The sequence below is a fragment of the Apostichopus japonicus genome, chromosome 23 (assembly GCF_037975245.1).
Source record: "Apostichopus japonicus isolate 1M-3 chromosome 23, ASM3797524v1, whole genome shotgun sequence".
Taxonomy (NCBI): domain Eukaryota; kingdom Metazoa; phylum Echinodermata; class Holothuroidea; order Aspidochirotida; family Stichopodidae; genus Apostichopus; species Apostichopus japonicus.
Genome location: NC_092583.1, coordinates 2941784 through 2966263, shown reverse-complemented (window position 1 = coordinate 2966263; position 24480 = coordinate 2941784). Strand labels below are relative to the sequence as shown.

Here is a 24480-nt window from a genome sequence, read left to right as displayed (position 1 = left end):
GGGTAGGGAGTAGGGTTAACTGTCATTTATGGAGACACCAAATCCACACCACTTTGTATTTATATATATCTATATCTGTATAGTTCGCAGCCATGTCCGAATTCGACAGAAAGTTATAAGTTAAAATGGAGCTTATAATTTAACCCCAAACTAGGACTTCCCTCTTGTATGAATCACTCTTGTAAAAGGTCTGAGTCAGGCCGATGTGGTTACGTTGTTTTGCTTCCAAATTACTGTAAAATGGAAACAATGCTCTCTTTTGAAATACAGAGAGAAAGACATTCCTTTCGTCTAACTTATTCCTGTCCACAACAAAGGTGTATCCTAAATAAAGACCTCCCCTTGTATAAAATGGGTCGTATTCAAACAATCAGACAAACAAGCATCTTATCTTGCTCGGGCGCGTTGTCTGTGGTTAAGCCCAGCTGGTACAACAGGCAGACGTATACAATATTTGAAGAATAGTTTAGTACTATATTGTAGGGTATTGTGTTATAACCAACACCTGGTCAAATCTCGCTTATTACGCTCAGGTCTGCAGTAGACACCTTTGAAGTGCAAAGCAAAAACGAGCTGAAGGAAATCGCTTGAAACAAAGTTATCTCTTCTTCGTCGTTGGTTGGTCTCAAATCCTCTGGTTTTATGATACATAAATCCCTTTTTCCGCTCTTATTATTACTTTGGTCAACCACATGTTGATTATTGCCACAAAAGGTAAGCTATACTTTTGTACAAAAAAAAAATCGAGGACATGTCTGCCGGTAAAATAATCAGAAAATGTTGCTCTCATAAGAAAGGAATAACAATTATGTTTAATATGAGTCATGACATTATAGGCCAAAGAATGACTCTTTCAAGTCCGCTTGGCGTTCCGTCGTTGACTACCATAGAAACATCAACAACAGATAGTAATAAAAGGGGATAAGGGGGGGGGGTGGTGCAGGAAGAGCTTTCTCTGACCACTTCAAACAGTCGATGCCCCGACTGTCTGACTTAATCATCATTTAATGTGGAGTGGTCCGAAAAATATGGGATAGCGTTTTTTTTCAATTTCATTAATTACTTGTGGGGGAGGGGGTGGGCGGTGACAGAAATATGTCGGGTACCCGACTTAACACACGCCTCTGATACAACGACTAAACTTTGTTTTAAGGAACACATGTTACATGTTACGTTTCTAATAATCTGGGTAATCTAGGTAAACAGAGTAATCTAAAGTGTTCTTTCAGCAAGCTATTCCTCATCAAGACAAGGTCTACTAAATCTCATATCCTGACGTTGCGATAGTCCTTACCGTAAAACTATAGCTTTTAATTGCAAACGTAACTTGCGTCAAGGATTAAGAGACTGAGTTCCCCCAGGGCTTAAACATAGTAGGGAGCCTCATTGATGACGCACAGACATCAAAACACGTGGCTGTAATTGGTACGAACGGAATTTCCATTCATTAATGTACGGTAAGACACTTGACGGTGGAACATTATCCTAACGTTCACTACGTGTGCGATTTTCCAGCCTAGCTGTAAATGTTTGCAAGATCACCTTTCTGATAGATAGTATGCTAACTTATTTTCATAGCATCGTACCCTTTAGTTCAAGGTTATATTTCAAACGTCCTACTCCGTCATCAAGGTTCCTCTAATAAATTGATATCATTAACTGTCTGGTCACATTCCTTTACTGAATGCTAAAGAGAAACAACGAGCCACTTATTCCTGCTGAGAAATATCTGGTCGTCTGCCATCTTGGAATTTTTGTGTGTCCCATGATGCGCGCCAAACTTCGTTCCCCCTCATATAACCCATCCGTTGAGTGTTCTCGTTACACTAGCTTGCTATCTTCATTAACCATATCTTCCATCAGTCACAATTGTCGTAAACTACGTTTGTTATCTCACAGGGGGAGTTGAGAAATTTATGAAAGGTAGTAGACCTTTTCTCAGCCCGCTGTTGAGAGAACTAAAACAGAAGCACTTGATTGACAATGCCTCTTATGAACTGTTTTTTTTTCTAACCATATATATTCGCTTGCCTTTAATAGTATAAGAACCTTTTCTATGTATATATAACTATAACTTTGAGAGGAAATCGCCGTTGCTAATTTCTGGAGTAATGTTTTGTTAGGACTAGCGACGTTTGTCCGTTTCAGTTAGCCACAAACCCAACTAGTATAGACAGTTGCTATAGAAATGAAAATCAGTGTATAAATGGACACCCGTACAGCTATAATAATCATAATAATATCCGCAGGCCATTCATGTCTGCTTATTGCCATAATTCCCAACAGTGACAGTACTAACCATAATCATAACGTCACTGACCGCAATACATCACATGACGTCATCATTAGTGCCGGGCTTTGAGATGGTGAGATTATGATCAGAATGTAAACAAATACAAGATTCATCTTCTAAAGTAAGAGTGGTAATACAACTGGAACTGTAGCTATATAGCATCGACTATTTTAAACAGAATATTTTTGTTTTTAAGTTCTTTTCTATAGCCAGCTTAAGCCCCAAACATGGCAAACACTCTTTCACATCATTTTACAGAATATTCACAAAATGGATTGAGATTTGAATTTAATTTTTACCGGACTCTCGGACGTAATTCAAACACTATCATTTGCTATGGTATAAGAAAGTGTACGGGGTTGACAGGGATGCGTGTTTTAGTGTGTTTAAGTCTCGACTCACATACAATCTCATTTAGCACGACCAAGACATCCGAAAAGGAAGCTTTAAACTTTCTGAAATATATTCAAGCGACCAGGTCAAACTGATCAAAATTCGTAGACAAGCATTTTATTTGTCGATTTTCTTCACTGTTTCTCACATTACATTTTGATACGGTGCTCTATCGTACGTTATTGTATGGTAGGTATGTGAAGCTGGTTCAATTACCTTGCTGTAGAACTACATGGTACAGCTAACTATTTTATAGGTTTTATATATATATATATATATATATATATATATAGATATATATATATATATATATATATATTGATATATATATATATAATATATATATATCTATCTATCTATCTATCTATATATATATATATATATATATATAGATATATATATATATATATATATATATATATATATATATATATGTATGTATATATATGTATGTATATTTATGTATATTGATATGCCATATACTTCCCTGTGTATCCTCTCAAAAACGTAACCATAAACTGCTATAAAATCTCGAAATACATTGCCATGTTATTTCTCGATGTAATTGTATCCAGCAAGACTATTATAAACGTCTCTCAGTTCACAAACAAGCTTTTCCACAACCCCATTGGGTAGCATTAGAAGAAATTCCAATTGTCATTTTTATATAGCCATGAGAAACGCTCTTATCTCTTTTCTACAATAAACGCGTCGTTTTTAGATGTACTTGATCTGTTATTTTGTTTCTCCAAAAATTTATCATAACCCATCGACATTATTACCAGATATCTGCTCTCTGTAAACCACATAATTTCACCCGAAGACCTGATCTCTACCCTTTCTTCACCCTCTTTGGTTGTTAAACCATTTCTTTTCATTTTTTTACGACAAATTGTAGCTGATAAAAGTTTGCAAATGACCTCTATACCATCATACGAATTGTTAGTATCTCTCTCTCTCTCTCTCTCTCTCTCTCTCTGTTTCTCAATCTTCTTACGTCCTGGACTTGTTTTCCTATCGCAAGCAGTTCCTCCTCACTGCGGGCAGAATAGTAATTACTGTTTTAATTGCCGACTTTGTCTGTCGAAGATGGTTGGCAGTTTGTCTTGAAAACGTTAACAGGATAGACAACAGTCGCCACGGTGGCGCTTCCAAACAAATGTCCCTATAATCATAACAAGGAAATGTTACCAAGAGATACCATATGGGGGTTTGGTACATGTTTTTCTATTGCATCACACAATTTCACAAGAAATTTGGACTTGAAACGGAGGCAAAGATGAACAACAACATTTCAATCTCAAGCTTTGCAGAGACCTCCATTTATATCATATGCGGTGATGGACTTGCAACGCTCAACGTATTTGACCCTATACATCCATGTTCAACTACTTCTAAATGTATGTTAATTATCGTCGATATGTATGCGAGGTAAATTGCTCTCCAAATGGCATATACCAGCGCCCCTGGCACTTTGGGCCGAGCTGAGCGGCCATTTCCTCCCGTAACCCCGTAATTTTCATAGTAGTGATTCATTTAGGCGTGGAGCAGCCACAGGTAAAATACCAGTGAACAGTGGTCTGATTCCTGTCCTCACTCCAGTCTCAAACCTGATGTGTCCAGTGTATTCTGTATGCAGATAACGTTTCTGTATACACTATAATAGTTTGTATACAATAAATATGATATTGCAATAATGCTTGTAAATATGTATTGTCCATCGCTCGGCGGGTGTCTGTTTATTTATTCTAGATATTCTTCTTGACCTCCTCTTCCCATACCAGGGATTAAACAGGATTATTGCGGTCTCCCAGATCAAACTAACTTTCGTCACTTTTTGACTAATATTTGGTAAACCATCAAACCAATATTCCCTGATCAATATTTACCAACACCTCCTTTTGCAATTACTGGAAGATTGAAAATGCAGTTAAATGACCCATTTCCGATCTTATGTTTGTCGTCGAATATACCGCAAAAATACGTAAACAAGATTAGCTTTTTTAGCAACTTGAGGCCATTCATATAGTTTGTCGTATAAATGTGTTTAACTCTTGTTACTTAAATGGTACTGCCAAACCAACAACATCCTTTCACCTGGCCAAGGTTTGCTGGTGTCTCCGTGTATATTGCTGTTTGCTGTTCTTAATAGACATCTTTAGAAAGTGATTTCAAACAGCATTTGATGTTTTTGTGATTTTGGAGTTGGGTTCTTTTTCAGAGTCGCGGTTTATGATGGTAGATTGGTATCGGTAAACGACTGTAACGACATTTGTATTTTTTGTATCAAGGGGGGGGGGGGGATAAATTGTACGATATCCACAAATTGGTCTGATAAGAGGGGGTCAGAACAGCCTTTAATACAGGCCTGGGAAATTAAGGGGCCCGGTGACGTAATTTGTCCCTGGGACCCGATTTGGCTCTCAACGGCCATGTCCACAAAGTAGTTGATTATGGTCCATCATTAACCTGAAGATAGTTCTTCAGGTATAAGGGATTGAGAGGAAGGCAAGAGAGTGCGTAAGGGCGGAGGCGGAGGGGGGGGGGTAAGTGAAGAGTCGGGAGAGTGAGAAGGAGTGAGGAAGGCATGCTAGCTGCTATGGGATGGCTGTTCAAATTATGAGCATTCACGCCATGTTGTCGATTCACTAGCCTTCAAGTTGGTTCTATACGTTACATATAGATGCACCAGACTCTTGTTAACACCTGCCCAGTAAGACGGAAGGAATGCAGGTGTAACGCTTTTTTCCATCCTTACTTCCCTTTATTCTATCTTAAAAACAGATTGACATTTATATTAGAAAATAACGCAGCTGCAGTATCTGATTAAAGAGATATATTTACAATAATATCGGATTTTGTAATTATAATAGTAAGGAAAAAATTTCGTAAAGTTACGAAATTTATTCATTCACGTTTTGGTGAAATATCAGTCAGGGTTTGGGAGAGAGTCAAGAAAGATATTTGTCCCTCCATTTTAGAACAAAGATGGACGAACATAGCTAACCTGCTGAAAATTAATACTTTTTTTTCAGGGTGATATTCTAAGATGAGTTGAACGAATGGAAGGAAGACAAAGGATTGACGGAGATAGTGAGAGAGTGGAAGATGAACCTCTTTTGTGTGGAGGGGTGTGATGGGGGGGGGGGGTTCCCATGTCACGATGGGTGCTAAGTTGTCATTTCTTTACTTCTTCGCGCATAGACTCCTTTAAGTAAGTCGATAGTTGCGTCAGTTTTGAGAGCTCACAACATTTCTGGTATTCGTATTACGACATATGGGGTCACAGCAACGGCCTAATATTTAAGTGTCTAAGTATATTCTTTGCAAGAGTAAAGAAAATCAATGACTTCCACATGGGTTACCCTGGGACTTCGCTTGAGTTATTCTTTCGTATTCTTATACGACAAAACGAGTGGATGTCTATATAGTGGTGCAGCTATACAAAGATTCAAAGTCTATACATAAAAGAGATGCTTTTCTTGATTACCTAAACTAAACCGACTTGGTTAAATCAGTTTGCAATATACATATTTTGAAACGTTATCTTTGCACTCAAAAACGGAACGCATACATTTACACTGTATTCTGAAGGAGGCACATACTTAATTCCCTCACGTTGTTTTCGCCTGATATTGATTTCAGAGAGACGTTTTTCCGGGGCGCGTCAATAACCATAACTTTTCGCAGTCCCTTGCTGAAAACACACACAAGAGTAAAACTATAAGGGTTACGAACATTCACAATGTGATGTTTAGCCTATTTGTGCTGATCATGTGTTTATGAGACTTGCTTAAGCGTATGGTTTAGAATTTTAGATGGTTGTTAGGAAAAGAAATTTTGATAATAAAGCTGAGAAAAGCCAACAATAAGACCACACAATGTGCAGACTGTTGTTTACTTAATACCTCGTTGAGAAAATGGTGATAGTTTTTCACAATTTGGTCCTCTTTATAGTTACAATAGCAAGCAGTTTGTCTGCTATATGGTGTTCAACAGGCAAGTAGATGGCCAATTTGCACTGTGCGAAACCGACAAAGCCTATATACTACAATAAGACAGGTTGTCTTTTAGTACTACTAGTTTGTCCAAAAACTGTTGAAAAATGAGTGGTAACTTTTGTGAAACTAATAGGCTTTTGTTGAAAGAGCTTTTCGCGTGAGCATTCAGCCACAATAAAAGGTGGCACAGAGAATGTATTATAAATAAAGGTATATTGTCCACGTACAACAATAGTTGACTGTAAGGAAAAGAGCTGGCGAGGAATGAATTATAGATCAAGATATGATAAGTGCAATGATATTATGAGCCTTTAACCACATCGACCACTTCTTCAGAATTTATAACGTTTTAGAAAAAAATAACAACGACGTGTTGATCGTTTAAAAAATAAATAAGGACAACTTTGTCAGAGGAAGTGCCTTTGCTCCATTTTTAGTTATTAATCGGGAGTTGAAGGTGTGTGAATAACCACACGGCATGTACTTACATCACCAGTAGGCCTATAACTGTATAGAAAATATTCATAACCTTTCGAGAGATGCACAGGTTTTTAAAAAAAAAAACCAAAAAAACTTGTTTACAAATGTTATTCCTATTATATTAGTAAATGGAAAATAATGGAAAATTGACTGGGAATTTAAGACAATGGAAAAGAACAAAGAATTTTACTGACTATAGAACGAGATTCGAACCAGTGACACAGAGCTGACCCAGAGATCACTGGTTCGAATCCCTTGCTAGCGATAGTTTTTGTTTCTCCAATTTTTATTTCTGTATAGTTGCGAACAAATACCATAATCTTCCAAAAATTTAAAGGTATGATGAAAGAAACGTTATACGGAGTATAATGAATCTCGTTGGTCATAACAGACTGGCAGTACATGGCATTTTGGTCGGCTGTCAACTTCAAATATTACTACCTAAACGGGAAGAAATGTCGGCAACCTTAAAGGCCTGCCCGGTGGGTTGGGGACAAAAGTTTATCACTTGTCCTAGGGTTCCATGTAGTACAAGTACTTAGGCTAACGTTGTTGACACCATGAATGTGTTAGAACACATACCCTTTAACACCTACCATAGAATACCTTACAATTACGCGTAGGATTTAATAATCGTACAACCTAAGGTACAAAGAAGTGTGAACTCAGGGCTCACTTATATTAATTTCAGTCAAGGTGGCGAAAAAAGATAGAAAAAAAATGACATCCACTGAACTGTATCGGTCGGGTCCACGCATATTAAAAAAAACACCCGAAAAGTGATTTTATATATTATTCCATGAGTGCATATTACACTGAGTTACGAAGGCTATTGAAAACTAATTTACGACACATTCTCGCGAAATTGATGCCGGCTATTCCCCAGTAGCGATCACGACAGGTGGCACGCAAATGTGATTGCGTTTAATATACTGACCTCTGAGGAAGCCAGTCTTGGGCACGTTTGTGTAGCTGAAGTACACTGACAATAACGCAAGGAGACATAATCCACTCATATTGTTGGGGGGGGGGGGGTGAGGCACATAACCGTATTGCAAAAATCATTATTAGCTGTATGGGTAGACGGTTAATCGTGAAAAAAAAAACGATTTCAGCTAGATTTACCCACATTGATATATATATATTAATTGTTGGTTTCATTACACGACTGGAATTGATTTAATTATTGCGCCGAGTAAAGTGGGTTTGGAAGATGTTGGGGATATACTAAAGACCATTTAAAGCGATGCAATTTTACGTGATATAACCTATATACCGTTTTGCTTCCAAAGCTGCATGCCATTAACTGTTCTTGCTACATTCCTACGGTAATTTGATACCAACATGAATCATTTAAAGAAATAATGATCGAATTAGTGTAGAGGCTTTGAAAACTCGTTTGTGTATATACCATTTTCACGACATTTTTTATAACATACTCTGTAGTGGATTTGATATTCTCTGAGTTTGATAACATGTGTGTGTATGTGTTTGTGTGTCTGACTCGTTTCTTGTATAGACAAAAATCGTAATTACCAAAGATTAATTTGATTCCGGAAGGAGAGGAAATTGTTGAAGACAAGTATACATGCAATTAAAATGGGGGGGGGGGGATGGCATTAAAAGAGATAACAATCACACGACTTTCACATTTATACTTCTATTGCAGGAAAATGACGTGTTATCCGTAGAAGAACTTCAAGAATATTCCAGGGACGGAAGTGCAATACAAGGTAAGGATCACAGTTATAAGATACCGGTATTGTTTCAATGTTTACCAAACTGCAAATAATGTCTCTATTAGAGGAACATTTCTTTTTTACCCATTTTCAAGATTGAGAATACATACTGTGCTAGTGATAAGCATAGAGTGAGTGGTCCTTGCACCATCGTCGTGTTATGATAACATACCTATATACCTACATATCTTTACAGCGTGTGGCGCTCCCAGTTACAAGGACGGTTGAACCAGGGTGTATATAGTTGCTTTACTGACCCCATACTTGCTGTGATATATATATAGCCTATATATATATATATAGCCTATATATATATATAGCCTATATATATATATATATATATATATTATACTCCGAAAGAACGTGATGGTCATTGACCGCGTTTGCTCATGCGCATTTGCTCCACATCACTTATCGCAGTGACGCACGCCGATATAAGTCTGTTATTAAAGCTGCTTGTGATTGACAGCTTCAACTTTTGTTTTAATATCTCCCCACAAGTGAAAGATTGTAACGAATATTCATGACGTCACATGAAGATTACACAAAATCGTTTGGAATAGCTTCTGGAGAAAACTTATCTTTTTTAGTTCAAGTATTAAGCCTATGTAGACCATGAGTATGTTGACCGAGTAGAAAACCTAAACACACGGATTAACATCTGGTATTAAATGGATTATCATACATATTCCTTTTCAAACCACAATCTATCACATAATATTTGTTCCTATGGGAAACGCGGGAAACGTAATTGACTTTTACGTAGACACCGTGCACCTTGAGTCATCAACCCTAATTTATAATGCCACCTTAGTTCTGCGCGACCTCATTATTTTGTGATCTTTTACAAATGAGAAATGACTGCAAGATAAAACTGACCAATTGTAAGCCATGATAGTTTGTGATATTTAGATACTTGTCATATTTCGAACAATTGGGTTCATCGGGCTATTCTATCCCCAACAAATGTTGAGTAATCAATTTTTATTAACCAATCAAATATTTTACGTCCATGCATAAAACGATATAAATGTCCCGCAGGAAGTCTTCAATACCCAAACCCTCTGAACCGCCAATAGCATGTCTTTGACTTATATTCAAAGAGGTTATATATATTCGCATTTGGCAGGTGACAATTTTTTTGCGGTTAAACATAAAACATTGTGCCTGGATACCATAAAATATTGGGTTTACTCTAGACGAAATGTTGACAATTGAATGAGGGTCATTAATCACAGCTCATCAAGCATCGGAGTTTTGAAAATAAAAAGCAGGAGAAAAAAAAAACACATTTGGAGGCATAAGGTTGCTGCATTTAGATAAATTGTAATCTACATTTACTAAAGTTACCCTAGATAAGGCTGGTTAGATCGTCAAGCAACAACAGAACGCTTCTTTAAAGTATGCCATTATTGCATTAAACAATCTTCTTGTATTTGACATCTGCAGTGTACGACTCGCCATTCTATCGGTATTAGCTTAATTAGTTATATCCGATTTTGGTAATGGAAAGCACATGACATTTTTCCATAGTTACTTGTTCATCTTGGTTCCACAGAGTAGTATATATGTACACAGTATATACAATCTCCGAACAGTCTCAATGATCAAACACGGTAGCATATATACATGTGAGTGCGTGCGTGCGTGTATCAGTGTGTATATGCTTAACGTAATTTTGTGGTTTGCGCGTCGCTTTAACAGTAGATTCGTCATTCGATGCCACGGAACGTTTAGCGGCAAATTAGTTAGTCTAAATGACTGAAAGCAAAACGTCGACAATATTTTTGATGATTGAAAACAGAAATCAATGTGCTACTTTCTTCTTTTTATTATGAATTTGTGAAGAAAACCCCAAACCGTTAACCCCCCTGTCAAACACAATCATTTTTGAGTGAAGGGTGCAGGCAAATAAAAAACAGAAAAGAGTATACTTTATTACGATTGTACCATAGGTCAATATCGAATGGATGACCAGACCGCAAAAATAATAAACGATTCTGTTTTATTCAACAACAACCTTGAATTCTAGGTCACCAATTTAACGTGTCTTTCACCCAAAAAAAAATCTCGACCCCTATATGTTTGAACACTAAAGACGGGTAGGGGATTAGCCGAATGACAAAAGGCTTGCGCAAATATAACTTTTTATTCAAAAATTTTTTTTGGCTATTTAATCAATTTTACGAAAGAAAGAAAAAAAAAAGCAGAATGGATTCAAGTTTGATTGAAGTTTCCAGTCACCAAAAACAAATTTGACCTTAAAAAAGATGACGTCATAAACAACTTTCTCCAACGTATCTGCATATGACAGTGTCTTGTATAAACAAACATTTACGATTTAATTGATCACAAACAAAAATTGACGGACAAATAGACCGAGTCTTCAATATTCCGATTAGTGGTTTCGAAAATCACGTTCAACAGGGAAATTTGACACTTTGGTGGAACAAAGATTGTTTTCAGAGTATATATGTAAATATACCGTCGTAAAATGACAGGCAGGGAATAATAACTGATATAGTATCGCAACGCCAAATGCTATGCAGAAATGGTCAAATTGCAATACAAGTTGAAAGTTATATGTAGCATTTTTTGTTTCACCTTCAATCAATGCTACATGAAAAATTGATCACTAAATAATTACCTGGTAGATAAAACCTGTACTTGGTTATTTGGGCCCCGAATTTAATATGCTCTAAAGGCCCGGTCACACTACAGCGATATTTTATCGAAATACGGTCCGATTTTTCCGATTTAAGGCCGAAGAGTGAGGTTTGTGGTAGTGAATGTAATGAATGCAGTAGAATATTCGAATACCTACTTCAAATCTGAGGGGTTCTAGAACTGACTACATTCTGAAGTGACGTCACATCGAAAAGCGATAAAAATCGGAAGAGAAATCGGATAGCTAACCGATAAAAGGAAACGGAGTCAATATCAAAAGTTAGTTGAGGGCTATTCCACGTCGGAATGGCTCAACAGATAGCAAATCAGGTCCTTTATCACTGTGGCTAGAAGACCCGAACGAAAAACTGTCTGTTTCGATTCCTCTGGGAAAATCGGATAGTATTCCGATAAAATATCGGTATAGTGTGACCGGGCCTTAAGGTCTCAAAAAGCCAAAAAGAACAACAACAAAAACGAAAGATTGTTTCCCATTTTATGTGTTCAAACGTTCTGTTTTAATTCCATATGCTTCGAAGTTTGAACTAAAGTCCGTCATAGAGGACAAACCCCACTCTGGAGTTGAACAACTCATGACGAAAATTAGTTAAAATTGGTTTACCAAATTGACCCAAATCGGATTGCAACCCACAAAGAATCTATGAACTTATAAAGACAAGAATAACAATTAACGATGCAGAAATATAACTTTATAACCTTAAAAACTTAATTGTTCAAATCCACTTACAAGTTTTTTTCTTTATTACGATCATTTAATTATTATTTGTTCTCCATTTTCATTATTTCTCTTCCCTTTTTTTTTTCCTTTCATAGAATTCGATATTATCTCACCTCAATTTATTAGCAATGACGTATTCAAACGCAGTACAGAACATTTAGAATCCAATGATCAGCCAATACACGAAGTACAGTACGAGGCCTTTGATACAATTTTTAATGTTCAATTGGAAAAGAATGACTGGCTCGTAAGGAAAGGTTTACAGGTAGAAACATTAAAAGCCGATGGCACAGTAGAAAGGAAACCTCTACGTACCGAAGACTGTCATTACTTTGGGTCATTGAAAGACCACGACAACTCAGCCGCTGCAATAAGCCTGTGCAATGGAAGAATGGTGAGTGTCCCATTCACTGAACAATACAAATAACGTATTTGAATATAATGGAGGGTCGTTTGCTGTTGTGTATGGTTTTATAGGTCGGCACTATTCCACCTCGCCCCCATTCCCCTCAGAATGAAATGGCGGTGATAGACGAAACCTGTGTATACGAGTACAACAACATGAGTACGCTGAGTATAGAACTAGAATCCCTCTTGGTATGAGTACGGGTACAAAGCTCTAAGCAAGAGTAGCCTACGTAACACTGTTTCGATAGTAGACTATTGCGAATATCCGGAGCATGAAGACTAGTACGAGTCCAAGGGGATGAATACAAACACAGGAAACTCTGCTACGAAGACAGAGTCATTACAGATGAGGTGACAAAGTTGGAATCGGGACTACTTCCCCCCACCACCACCATCCCCACCCCATCCCACCCCCATAGACGGTAATGACAGACAAACACAAAATAACTCCCATTGAGATACAAGTCGTTATTTGGGGTGGGATACGTGCAGTGTTGGTATACTCGTGTGAAAAGTGCATGGGACGTATTTCGTTACATCTCAAAAAGAGGTAACAATTTGCTGCTCAGTGTTAGCTTCTGCTGTCTCAAACGAATTGAGTATGCTAATAAGAATCACGTGGGGAAAAATATGGGATGCTATACAGATGCTAGAACTTTTGACGTTATTTATTTATTTTTTTTTACGTTGCTCTTTCTGTTTTTTGCACACAGCATGGTATGCTAAGTCATAACGAGACCGACTATATCATACAGCCACTCAGAGATAACCATGCCAGTAAAATGCGAACGAGACGAGATGTTGAAAGTCCACACATTATTTACAAGAAATCAGTCTCACGTCCTGCAGAAGAGTCCGAAGACCCAACTGAGGGAAGACATCAGCCATTTTGTTCTTATGAAGCTCGTAAGTTTACAAATGTTCCATGGAGGGTGGGGGGGGGGGGTGTAGAGTATAACCGCGCACCGATTTTTAAAAATCATGATGATACATATATTAAATGAAATGTAACTGACGCTCGTGATAAGACATGAATATTGTTAAACTTATAAATTAGAAATGCGGCCGTACCGTATACTATATATATATATAGCCTACTAATTAGGAAATGGCACATAAAACTACTGGAAATAGAGTAAGACACCAAGCAGCGCTCTTTCCCGCCTAAAAGTAACGTCACCGAAAATAATTGACCACCGTCTTCTGGCCTGTAGGAAGTAATTGTCAAGTCTCGTGGACCTGTTATACAAGGGGACCAGGGGTATAAGATATAGTCAGCCATTTAAACTTAGGATAAATTAAAGTTATACGATAGACATATACGTCTCTATATACAACCTACTACCAAAAGTGAACAAATGAACCGATTAGATGTTTGAAACGGACGCGAATTACTTTTCAGCGTATTGGGCATGTTGGAAAGTTAAGTCACATTGTCGATGAGTTCAATCAACGGTCACATTTAATGTCATTTACGTGTCTTTAACAATTTTGAAGGCGTCAACCATAACCGGGACTGACTTTGTTGGTTTCTATATTGTCTACGTCTTTATTAGTCTTTATTACTGGTATATTACTTATTTCATCATTTGGCAACATACCAGCGGTTCGTGGAAATGTATAACAACGGTTCATTAATGTCAATATTCAGTCAATGTACCACGAACAGACCAAGCTAAAGACACATTGTGGGCTAAAAGATCGACAGAATTGTAACTATATACCTTAACCATCATATATGAGCTATAGAAATATATATCTTCAAGGTTCATTTTGACCTTCTGTGGTATTTCGGTTGAATGATTATTTTAGGTTGAGATAGAGTTGAGATAGAATTCGGTTTATATGTCCCCGCGGTGGGCTTCTACAAAGTTTAAATCTGCGCCTCGAATATCCTGACTCATACAACAACAAAATCCAAAAAAAAAAAACGGATGTATTAAACGAAAACATACAAACTCATACTTCATTGTTTCAAGTACTGATGTCCCCCCCCCCCCCCCACCTCAAAGCTTGTTATTGGTTTAGTTGAATTACTTACGTACGCTTATCTATAACTCATAATGACTTATAACTCTATCTGACTCAAACGGGAGTAGATCAGAAATTTTGTAGTAGGTATCTGTTCCATGAAAACTTTGCTAAACTGTTACATGTAGGTGGATGAACGGGTTTGTCCTATGGTGACAAATCATGTATTGTTTTCCTGTTCTCAGCGGGTAGTAACTATTTTGAGCAATCGTGGCGATTTTATGAGAGCGGAATAACCTCTTTTACAAACTTACCTTTCGATCGACTTTAACCTACTTCCGGCGGTGGTTGTTCTCAGTCACATTGTCCTAAAATACTTCGGTTTTCTGAAATGCCGCCGTTTCTTGGCAAACCATGTGTTTTCCACACGAAATCACGCGACTCGCACAATAGCTATTGTTTTCTGGGAAAAGTGAAATGTAAAGTTGGAACAAACAAATTGTGATGTCAGCAGGGGGGCCCGAAGAGTAAATGCCAGTAATACTGACCTAACTTGTAAAAAATAACTGAAGTTAAAAATATCGATATTCGGAAACATTTTGTGGTGTAACTGCAAACTATCGTAACATTCCTGAGGTTTCGTAAGTTTCATAAGCAAGGTTTAATTCGGTAAAGAATGACTTTTATTCTAAACACATCTAAATATATATATGTTTACTCAAATATCGTTCTTTGACACCCTACGACATATAGTTTCATCTTTCGCCAAAACTTAAATTGAAAGAAAATTTGATCTGTGATCCGAGGTTTAGTTGTTAGTTTCGGAAACTGTTGAAAAAGAAAAACTATCCAGAAAATAACCGCACTTTTCCGACAAACATGCCTTTTTATTTTCAAGACGAGGAAGTAATCATAAAGTAAAGCAGTCTGGAAAACAATTGCGTGTTGTTGCCACCTCGTTAATGTTAGCACTTTCACATTATACTACCGTTAACATACGTTAAAAGGGCGACGATAGTACTTAACGAGGGGGGAACTAATGGATTTTGTATATATATTTTTCTCGCTGAACACATCATTTAGCAGCTTCTGCCACTTGCTGCAGTGTTATCAATGACCTTTTACTTATTCAAACACACAATCAAACACTTCTATTTAAATATATATCTCTATGTATACCCTAAATGGATTTCGATACTAATTTTAAATTTGATCTAGACTGACAGCTTTTAACCTCTGTTGGTTTCAAGTTTGATGCGCAATATAAACTTAAAACAAAAGACATGAAATATAAATTCCCTCGATGATTAGTCCTCCCCTAATGTCTCGTCACTTTGAGACCTATATCATCACAAAATCCCTTTTAATTAGATTCCTAATTCCAGTCTTTTCTCATATGATATTTTCTTGCAGCCGTTGGGTATGATCCTGGTGATCCTGGTTCTATTCTCAGACGACCGGGACCAAAATCTATCTCTCAATCACAGCCGTTACCACACGTCGGGCAGAAGTATCTCGAACTCTTTGTTGTAGCCGACAAGAACATGGTTGATTTCCATGGCAACAATACTGAAGACTATGTCTTTTCACTCATGAATGTGGTAAGACTATCTATCACTCATCCAAGTAAAGGTTTAAGCTTAACAAGACAAAGTAAATACAAACCAATATATCTCAGAAAGGCATTACATACAAGAGTGGATCGGGGGGGGGGGGGGTACAAGGGTACACTTAATGGGTAGCCTAAACCTTGAGCACTCTATCACATATTATGTCCATTCATGCTTGTTAAAGATTCTCGAATCTGATTGGTCCGTTGTCATCAGCTGACCTTTGATTCATGTATTGGGTAACGCACGGTTAACTCACCAGCGGAAGTATCTCGGTAAGCTTAATCCAAGCTGCCCATATTCAACGACCTAACCTAACGTTAGGCCTAAGTCAAAAGTAAACGAATCAGATCAAGCATCCTATGTGTAGGCCTATGGTATGACTATGAGTATGACAACAAGCCCCTCGATGTAAACACACATTGACAATTGATGACCAAAGTTTCTGACACAACAAACCTCAGTATAAAATACACTAACCATAGGGTGCGAGCAACAACGACGACCTCATTTAGCAATGCTGGTTTCGAAACCGGTGTTATTATGACGAAACGATGAAAGGTACAGCCTATCGTCAGGCCTAATTAGGCCTAGGCCTAGCCTAGTAGTATTTCAACTTCAAGAGGCTTTGGATGAGCAAAATGGGAATCGCCAAAATTTCCTGAGAGCTGGGATTCAATGAAAGACAGTTATACCCCACAACTGACTACTGACGTCGTCATTACCACTAACGTTACGTCAAATTGTTATTCTTGGGCCTACCGTTAGTATACTGTTACATTACAGCAACGACATCCACCATGATCGGGAATACAGCAGCAAATCATTTCAAGAACTGCACGTTTCAAGGAACAGTAAACGTCATTATCCAAAAGAGCGTAAATGCTTCAATTCCTAATTCCCACATATTTTCGTCTGATCAAATACCTTCCATGTTAAAGCCAATATAGGCTACTAGTACGTACTGTTTGCTTGAGAACTCCACATATATGTGTTAATGGCTGACGGATAACTAGCCTAGTCGACATGTAGTGTGTACATGTAGTACATGCTTGCAATTCGAAAGTGACCGTTATGTCAGTGCACTTTACTGCTGTCCTGATATGATGACATGAAAACGTCGGTTCATATTGCTATGACAACTGCAGGTGTAGTCTGCTTGTGTTAGATACTTCTTGCTTGATTGTATTCAACGTCAATGAATTATAGACACACAGCATATTACTTATATTCTTGTTACTTTCTTTGCGCGTTTTCAGACTTAAACTGAAATAAATGCACCAAACTACCGTGCCGTTTCGAGACAATTGTTGGTTATCTCCCTTTAAAATTTTCCAATAAATTGTTACATTCTGAGATGAAAATTGATATTTATTCAGTGTTTTGTAATTAATTAGGGTTTAATCAACGGTATATCTTGCAATCATCGCATGATAATGTACGAACATTGTACATTTTCTGACTTACATATATATTCAACAATTGGTTCATATCATTTCTCTTATAGGTAAGCCGTCGATATGCCGATCCAAGTCTCGATATAACTCTAAGGTTACATATTGTGAAACTGCTCCTTCTTGACACAGATTCACCAACAGTAAGTCCTACTTCATCATGGAGTTGCTTCCACGGTGATTAGCCTAGTCACTTTTTATTTATTTTAATGTACACCTAGGCCGCAGAATTATGTTGCATTACCATGATAGGAAAACCTAGATTCTTCCATAAGCCGATATGGAACGGCTCATTATATGGTTGCATAGGAAGGTATCTATTACTTTGTCTGTAAACACAGTTCCATCTTTATAATGTTATTAATTTCCTCCAACTGATGAACTTCGACAAGTTGTAATGTATAGACCTATGTAGACAAACAGACATGTATAATAGGAAATAATACTTGCTTGTTAATGCATTCGTTCCGTTTCCAGGGAAATGAAGTTCGGTCAGTATCCTATTTAAGTGCTCTTTAATGTTCATCCGAAATGTCTTGTTAGGTAGTAAATTAGATCTGACCCAGCATGACATTGTGTTATTCATTTAATTTAAGTACTTCAATGATTTGCATGTTGTGATAACTCTTCGACAGTGAGTGTGTAGGCTATTGGTGGAGCTGTTTTTACTTTTCTTCCCAACCATATTTGACGCCTTAGCAATCTAGTTTCCATCAGCTACTTTTTTAACCAATGCGAAGATTTTACCATGAGGGGACCGTTTCATCAAAATCTTACTATAAGTCTGCCATATATATATATAGCTAAACTTAGCTCGTAAATTTGTGGGTTTTTTTTATATTAGATGCTAGTAAAGAGATGTGTTTGACCCTATAAAACAGTGATATTTCACATTAAAAGCTCATATGGAAATTTAAGAAGAAAAGACCACGTGACTTGAGAGCATTTTAACAACCATGTCCCTTGTTCTGATTTACAATAGCTTCAAGGATCCACCTTTGACGTGACAGGGGCTTCGAGCACTCTCGATGATTTCTGCGAATGGCAAGCAGATATTAACCCACTCCACGATTTCCATCCTGAACATTGGGACAATGCAATTCTCTTAACAAGGTAAACATAGCAGAAACATACATAAATCTCAATGAATGCAAGTTGTAAATAATACATTCTGTAAAATAACTTGTTTTTCCGAAGTTTCCCCGAAGTTATAACTTCACCTTCTATTGTATATGTTATGTTTATTCAAACAGAAAGAACATATACACCTCCATTGGAAATGGCCGTGACCATAGCCTCCTGGGCAAAGCATACCTAAGTAGTACTTGTAGAAGAGGACTTCAATGTTCTTTCAACCAAGACGACGGTTTGGGATCATCACTAGTTATTGCGCATGAAACGGGCCATACGTGAGTATATAGTTATTAAACACTAGTGATATGTATGGGACGCCGATGTGGCATTATCTAAAATACATTTTATTGAAACCAATCATTGAATGTGTAATACGGGCTAAACAGAGACGCAGCAATATATTTAGCCTATCGTTTCACGGCAGGGCCAGTTGTTACATAAATACCCCCCCCCCCTTCCCTTTCATTTTGGTTTATCTTTCCTTTTTCATCCCAAAATCATTTCATTAACAAGCCAATATTGTAATGAATGATTTTGTATTTATATACAAATTATAATTTATATGTATATATATAATGTTTTTCATTTTCAGGCTAGGTTTAAACCACGATGATGATTATGGCTGTATGAGCGGCTTAAATATTATGTCGTCATGGAGACCTGCCGGTCGGGATTCGTTCACTTGGTCGGAATGCAGCCGACAAAATATACGAACATTCTTAGGGTACGTTCTTTACATATACATCGAATTATGTCCACTTTCTTCAAAGGACTTTTATCACAATGATTCAATTCTATATTGTAAAAATATCATGTTGCTATCAATAGTATAACTGTCATTATTGTTGTTGTTGTTATTATTGGTATTCATGTTGTTGTTGTTGTGTTTTTTTTTGGTTAAAATTTGTTTTGATTAAACTAGACTAAAATTATCCAAACGTGTATCTATGAGAGCCTGTGTGACAGACTTGCTATATACGATACGGTAACTCACAGTATCGAAAACATATTATGTGTTTGCACGGAAAGTAAAGTTTTGGACATGTATGTCATAGGCTAATTGATAACGAAAACAAGAAATTAAACTCTGATTCTTTCTTGGTACTCACTTATAAGGGTTTTTTTTCACGACTATGTACATTTTTTTTAAATTATTTCAGGGGTCCTATAGCTACTTGCCTAAATGACGTACCATCTAACAGCCCTCTACCTGTAGCTGAGTTAGTGGGGGCGTCCTACGACCTTAACGAGCAATGTGAATTGGCACTGGGTGCTGGAGCACAGACCTGCCAGAGTAACTTTGTGAGTATACGGCCACCTATATCTATAAGTGACATTTGTTACACTTTTTTTTCATTTCTTCGTCAACAACGAAAAAAAATGAATAAATAAAACGGAAGAATGAAAGGAAAATATGTGGTAGAAAAGAGGAAAAGGGAATTTTTCGTATTTTAATTATAAATTCTAAGTTGAAATGATCATTTGCAATATTTCAAAATCCAGCGTGTGAAAGACTGTAGAGCGATTGTGTATGAACGTTTTGAACAAATTTCCCTAACGTGATTTGTGGTCAGTTTATGTCCATGCGTACTGCGTTAACGTGTATATACAACATATATATAGATATATAAATATAGCACTGTACTGAGGCATAGCGTTTTGGAAGGAAATATCCAATATGTAGGCCAATATACAGACGCGCAGTATATTATGTACACTTCTTGTGAATTACCACGATTTAGTCGATAATTTATCAAAACAAGATAAGCTATATCCATAATTCAATTTGACATTACCTTCCGTGCAATTTGAGTTTTACTTTTCTCATGGGGTTTTTAAGTTCAGGTTCAATAGAGAAATATTATATGCAATTAAAACAGAACTGTGCGTTGTAAAAATTTCCGGGGCCAAAATTAATACCGGCTTATGAATCAAGTCAACATAACTATATAGTACGGTGTATATACGTAAAACGTATGTTCATGTTGATAGAACCTCGTACATATGTATTTTCAATTGGTAAATTTAGAAAACAGTTAAGAAGTATTCGTTTGTGTGAATTACTAACTAAATATCATTTCCTGGATCGGGAATAAGGAGTTTTGGAAAGTTTCACTGGGGACTGCTTAGCTCCCCTTCTCCTTGAATAGTATAGGCTAAGACCTTCAACATATGACTGATAAACCAATAGCCATATAACGTTGTTAGTTTTTCAACGACTAAAAAAAAGTAGAAAAAGGAGCTCCCACAATGGATTTAGAATGATTTGTGCTCAGAGATTGTGTCGTTGACCTGTGCAAAAGAAATGCTTATATTTTCATATGGGTTCAATAAATAGACATGTGCGTTTCATGTGTGGCGGGAACATATTGTTGTCATGGTGAATTAAAGTCAGAAAGTTGCGAGGGGATACCTGAAAGATTAAACGTAATCGTATGGCAAGAGCAAAAGCTACAGGGTGTTAAAAAACGTGAGTTGAGTAATTTCCAATGATATCAAGAAAATGTGTCTGTCAAAAGTAATTCTCGAGCCGCCATGTTCATATAGTTAAACAAACCACAACAAAAACGTGGAAAGCAATTATGTGGAAAAACCACAGATTAACATCAAATTAAAATTTAAAAAAAAAACCCTACAGAGTATAGAACGATGGGAATTTTAGAGCTTTTGGGGAAAATGAAATTGAGGACGTTATACGCCTACAAGAGACTTTCTATTTTTCCTGACTTTTGTCAGAATTCCATACATCAAAAAAATTTGCTCCATTTCCACAAAGAACTGAACCGATATTTTTTTTAAATGCGGTGAAATTTGTCACTAACATTTCGCCGGTAGCAAACAATAAAGATATAAATAAAAAGAAAAAAGTAAATAAATGAACGTAGGATAATAGAACCCTTTAAGTCGTTTTGATATATGGTGATTATTTAACAATTATGATAATAGATAATGAGGTAATTTTGTTGGATCTCTCATTAACCTAAATATAATAACTTGAGTCAATGGGCGATCTTCAGTATCTGTCTCCCACGTGATGAGAAATTAGGCTAATTATGCTAATTTGGCTGCTATATGCGTACACATAACATACCAAGTTCACACACAGAACATTCGAAGCATTAATATATGTTCGAGTCAGTGTATTGTGAGTTCAACCCGACGAAGCCAGACGGAACGTAATCGCAAAGTTCGCCTGCTTTGTTCACAGTAAACCATCAATCAAATTCACTAACATATGCGGCAACAAGTATACAGCCTTTATCGATCAGTAACTTTATCCCGACGTGGACCTAAAATCTCTCTTTGTAGCATATCTCGTCTGCAGGCTTAACTTTTACCGTATGACCCCAGTAACCAGAATATTTTGTAACCCGATGACCCGTCACCCTAAGTTCCCGTTAGTTCCCGGTAGAGACCATACAGGCACCCTCCCGTCAAGCACAATTTATGTTTATTGAAAACGGGGAAGCCTCCTCTCCAAGCGCAACATGCTGCTAAAAATGTGACGGTATTGACGACTTGTGACAAGTTTTTGGGTTGCGGTATGCTGTTTTAATGGAATTAAAGGGACGTGCTCAGTTTTAACAGATTTTGACCAAACTTGTGACAAATTGAAGAAATGGTGGTATTATCATTTATCTGCAAATCAGACAAAACAATTTATTCGAATTTATTGGAATTGTCAAGTATATTTTAGAAAATAAAAAAGGTGAAAAACTCAGTTGCAATTCATAATAAATCGACAGTACCAATTTGTTTTTTGATTTGAGACCATATACTCTTGGGAGATTTCTCAGTAATCAGGATTGAATAGATCTCTGTGTGTCTGGATGTCATGAGAACACCCTCCTGTAAGAGTTTAAGGTCTTGCTCATAAAATAAAAAATCGAAAAATCATAGTTTATCTTTTCTCTTCTTTTTTTAAAACTTCATTCAACTACACTTTCTGATATGAATGTTTGACAAGACAGTTCTGTTTCGAACATTAAACAGATCCTTTATATACAATCAGTCCCCCAAAATATCCTTTTTTTTAACGATTGAACGTTCTTTTTTTATACAAAGATTAAATAACAATTTCTTTACCACAAATATGGAGAAGCTATGACCTCTTACTATTTTAGTCACCATTTCTTCGTGTTACCTGTTGTAGAAGTTTCGTAAACACGGTTTTACAATTTTATCTTTTGTTGACAGGTAAACTGTGGTTATCTGAGATGTCGAAACGCTACTGGATGTTTCAGTCTTGGCGTCGGTGTAATGGATGGCACATTCTGCGAGAAGGGAAAGGTAAGAAGCGCATGCTCTGACTTTATCACATGACGACATATATGCGGTAATAAGCCCCTCCCCCTTCTTCCCCTACTTCTCCTTATTATACCCTATCTCCCCTTCTTCCCTACCCTCCCTTACTTCCCCCTTTCCCCGCCCGACCTCACCAGTCCTCATCTTTCCTACCCTCCCCATTGTACCTCTCACTTCGTTCATAACTTAAAGTGGTTTCGTAAATCAATTTACAAAATTAATGGCATTTAGAAATAGACACTTATATGTGGGATTTTACAACATTTGTTTATTTTTTTTTGTAAAATCACAAATTCATTTCTCTGTCTATATTTCGTTATTCAGTGGTGCCTGTCTGGTAGCTGTGTTGAAAAACAGTCACTACCAAACTCAGTCGATGGTGGTTGGTCAGATTGGGGAGATGAGTACGGTGAATGCTCGCGAACTTGTGGAGGTGGAGTGCGCATGCGTCGTCGTCATTGCACCAATCCTAGACCGAGATTCGGGGGAAGAAATTGTGTAGGACCAGCAGAACAGTACGAAGCTTGCAATTTAGAGGTTTGTCAGTTTATCACTTCTTTTGATAAATTGTGCATATGATTTGGAGCTTTGATCATATCTAACAACGCTTCTCTTTTGAAGTTGATTGTAGACTAACTTGACAATTAATTTTCTTTCGGCATTTTCAACTTTTTTCCCCCTTAGCCATGTGGAGGCAACCAAGACGATTTTCGTGATGAGCAGTGTTCACAGACTAACAGCATACCATTCAATGGTCAAAATTACACATGGAAGGCATTCATATCGGGACAGGATGGTAAGTGACATTACAATGGTGTCAGCAGTGGGATAGACAAAAACATGAAATATCACTACAATTATTTTCACGAGTGCATTCGAAATTTTATCTTCATGAATTAACCATATATTCATTGTGTGATTGTGTACAACTAACCGTGGATTTCTCTTGTCCCTTTTCCCAGGCGATGACCTATGTACAAAGAAATGTTTATCAAATAGCAACTTTTGGGCCACACGACCTCCATACCAGTACACGGATGGCACCAGGTGTTGGCATGGTGACAACTCGGATAAAAACACCTTGAAGCTATGCGTATCGGGAAAGTGCGAGGTAAGGATTTTAAAGTCGATCTTTGACATAAAAATGGGCATGTTATAAGGCGGAGATGACGGGGAAGGATGAAGTGGAAGTGGGTGAGTAAGTGATAAGGGTAATGTTCTATATTTTAACACTTTATTAATACAAAATTCACGAACTGTATCTGTTTATTTGAAGCACACGTATC

The 24480-nt window shown here is 37.1% G+C and overlaps 1 protein-coding gene and 1 long non-coding RNA gene across 3 annotated transcripts in view; one reads left to right on the top strand and one right to left on the bottom strand.

Moving 5' to 3' along the window:
- Positions 1-17777, bottom strand: part of LOC139964835 (uncharacterized) — a 51237-nt gene extending 33460 nt beyond the window's left edge. The window contains exons 1-2 of the long non-coding RNA XR_011792106.1: positions 17064-17777; positions 15006-15154 (exon numbers count right to left, since the gene is read on the bottom strand). This is a non-coding gene — a long non-coding RNA (uncharacterized lncRNA). The remainder of the gene's footprint in view (positions 1-15005; positions 15155-17063) is intronic.
- Positions 1-24480, top strand: part of LOC139964833 (A disintegrin and metalloproteinase with thrombospondin motifs 6-like) — a 43802-nt gene that overhangs the window by 4236 nt on the left and 15086 nt on the right. For both annotated transcript variants that reach the window (XM_071966843.1, XM_071966842.1), the window contains exons 2-14: positions 8837-8900; positions 12408-12706; positions 13434-13626; positions 16105-16292; positions 17809-17898; positions 18738-18868; positions 19009-19164; positions 19482-19613; positions 20050-20191; positions 23087-23179; positions 23519-23731; positions 23879-23990; positions 24157-24305. In XM_071966843.1, coding sequence (XP_071822944.1) covers positions 8837-8900; positions 12408-12706; positions 13434-13626; positions 16105-16292; positions 17809-17898; positions 18738-18868; positions 19009-19164; positions 19482-19613; positions 20050-20191; positions 23087-23179; positions 23519-23731; positions 23879-23990; positions 24157-24305 — 1962 coding nt within the window. The remainder of the gene's footprint in view (positions 1-8836; positions 8901-12407; positions 12707-13433; positions 13627-16104; positions 16293-17808; positions 17899-18737; positions 18869-19008; positions 19165-19481; positions 19614-20049; positions 20192-23086; positions 23180-23518; positions 23732-23878; positions 23991-24156; positions 24306-24480) is intronic.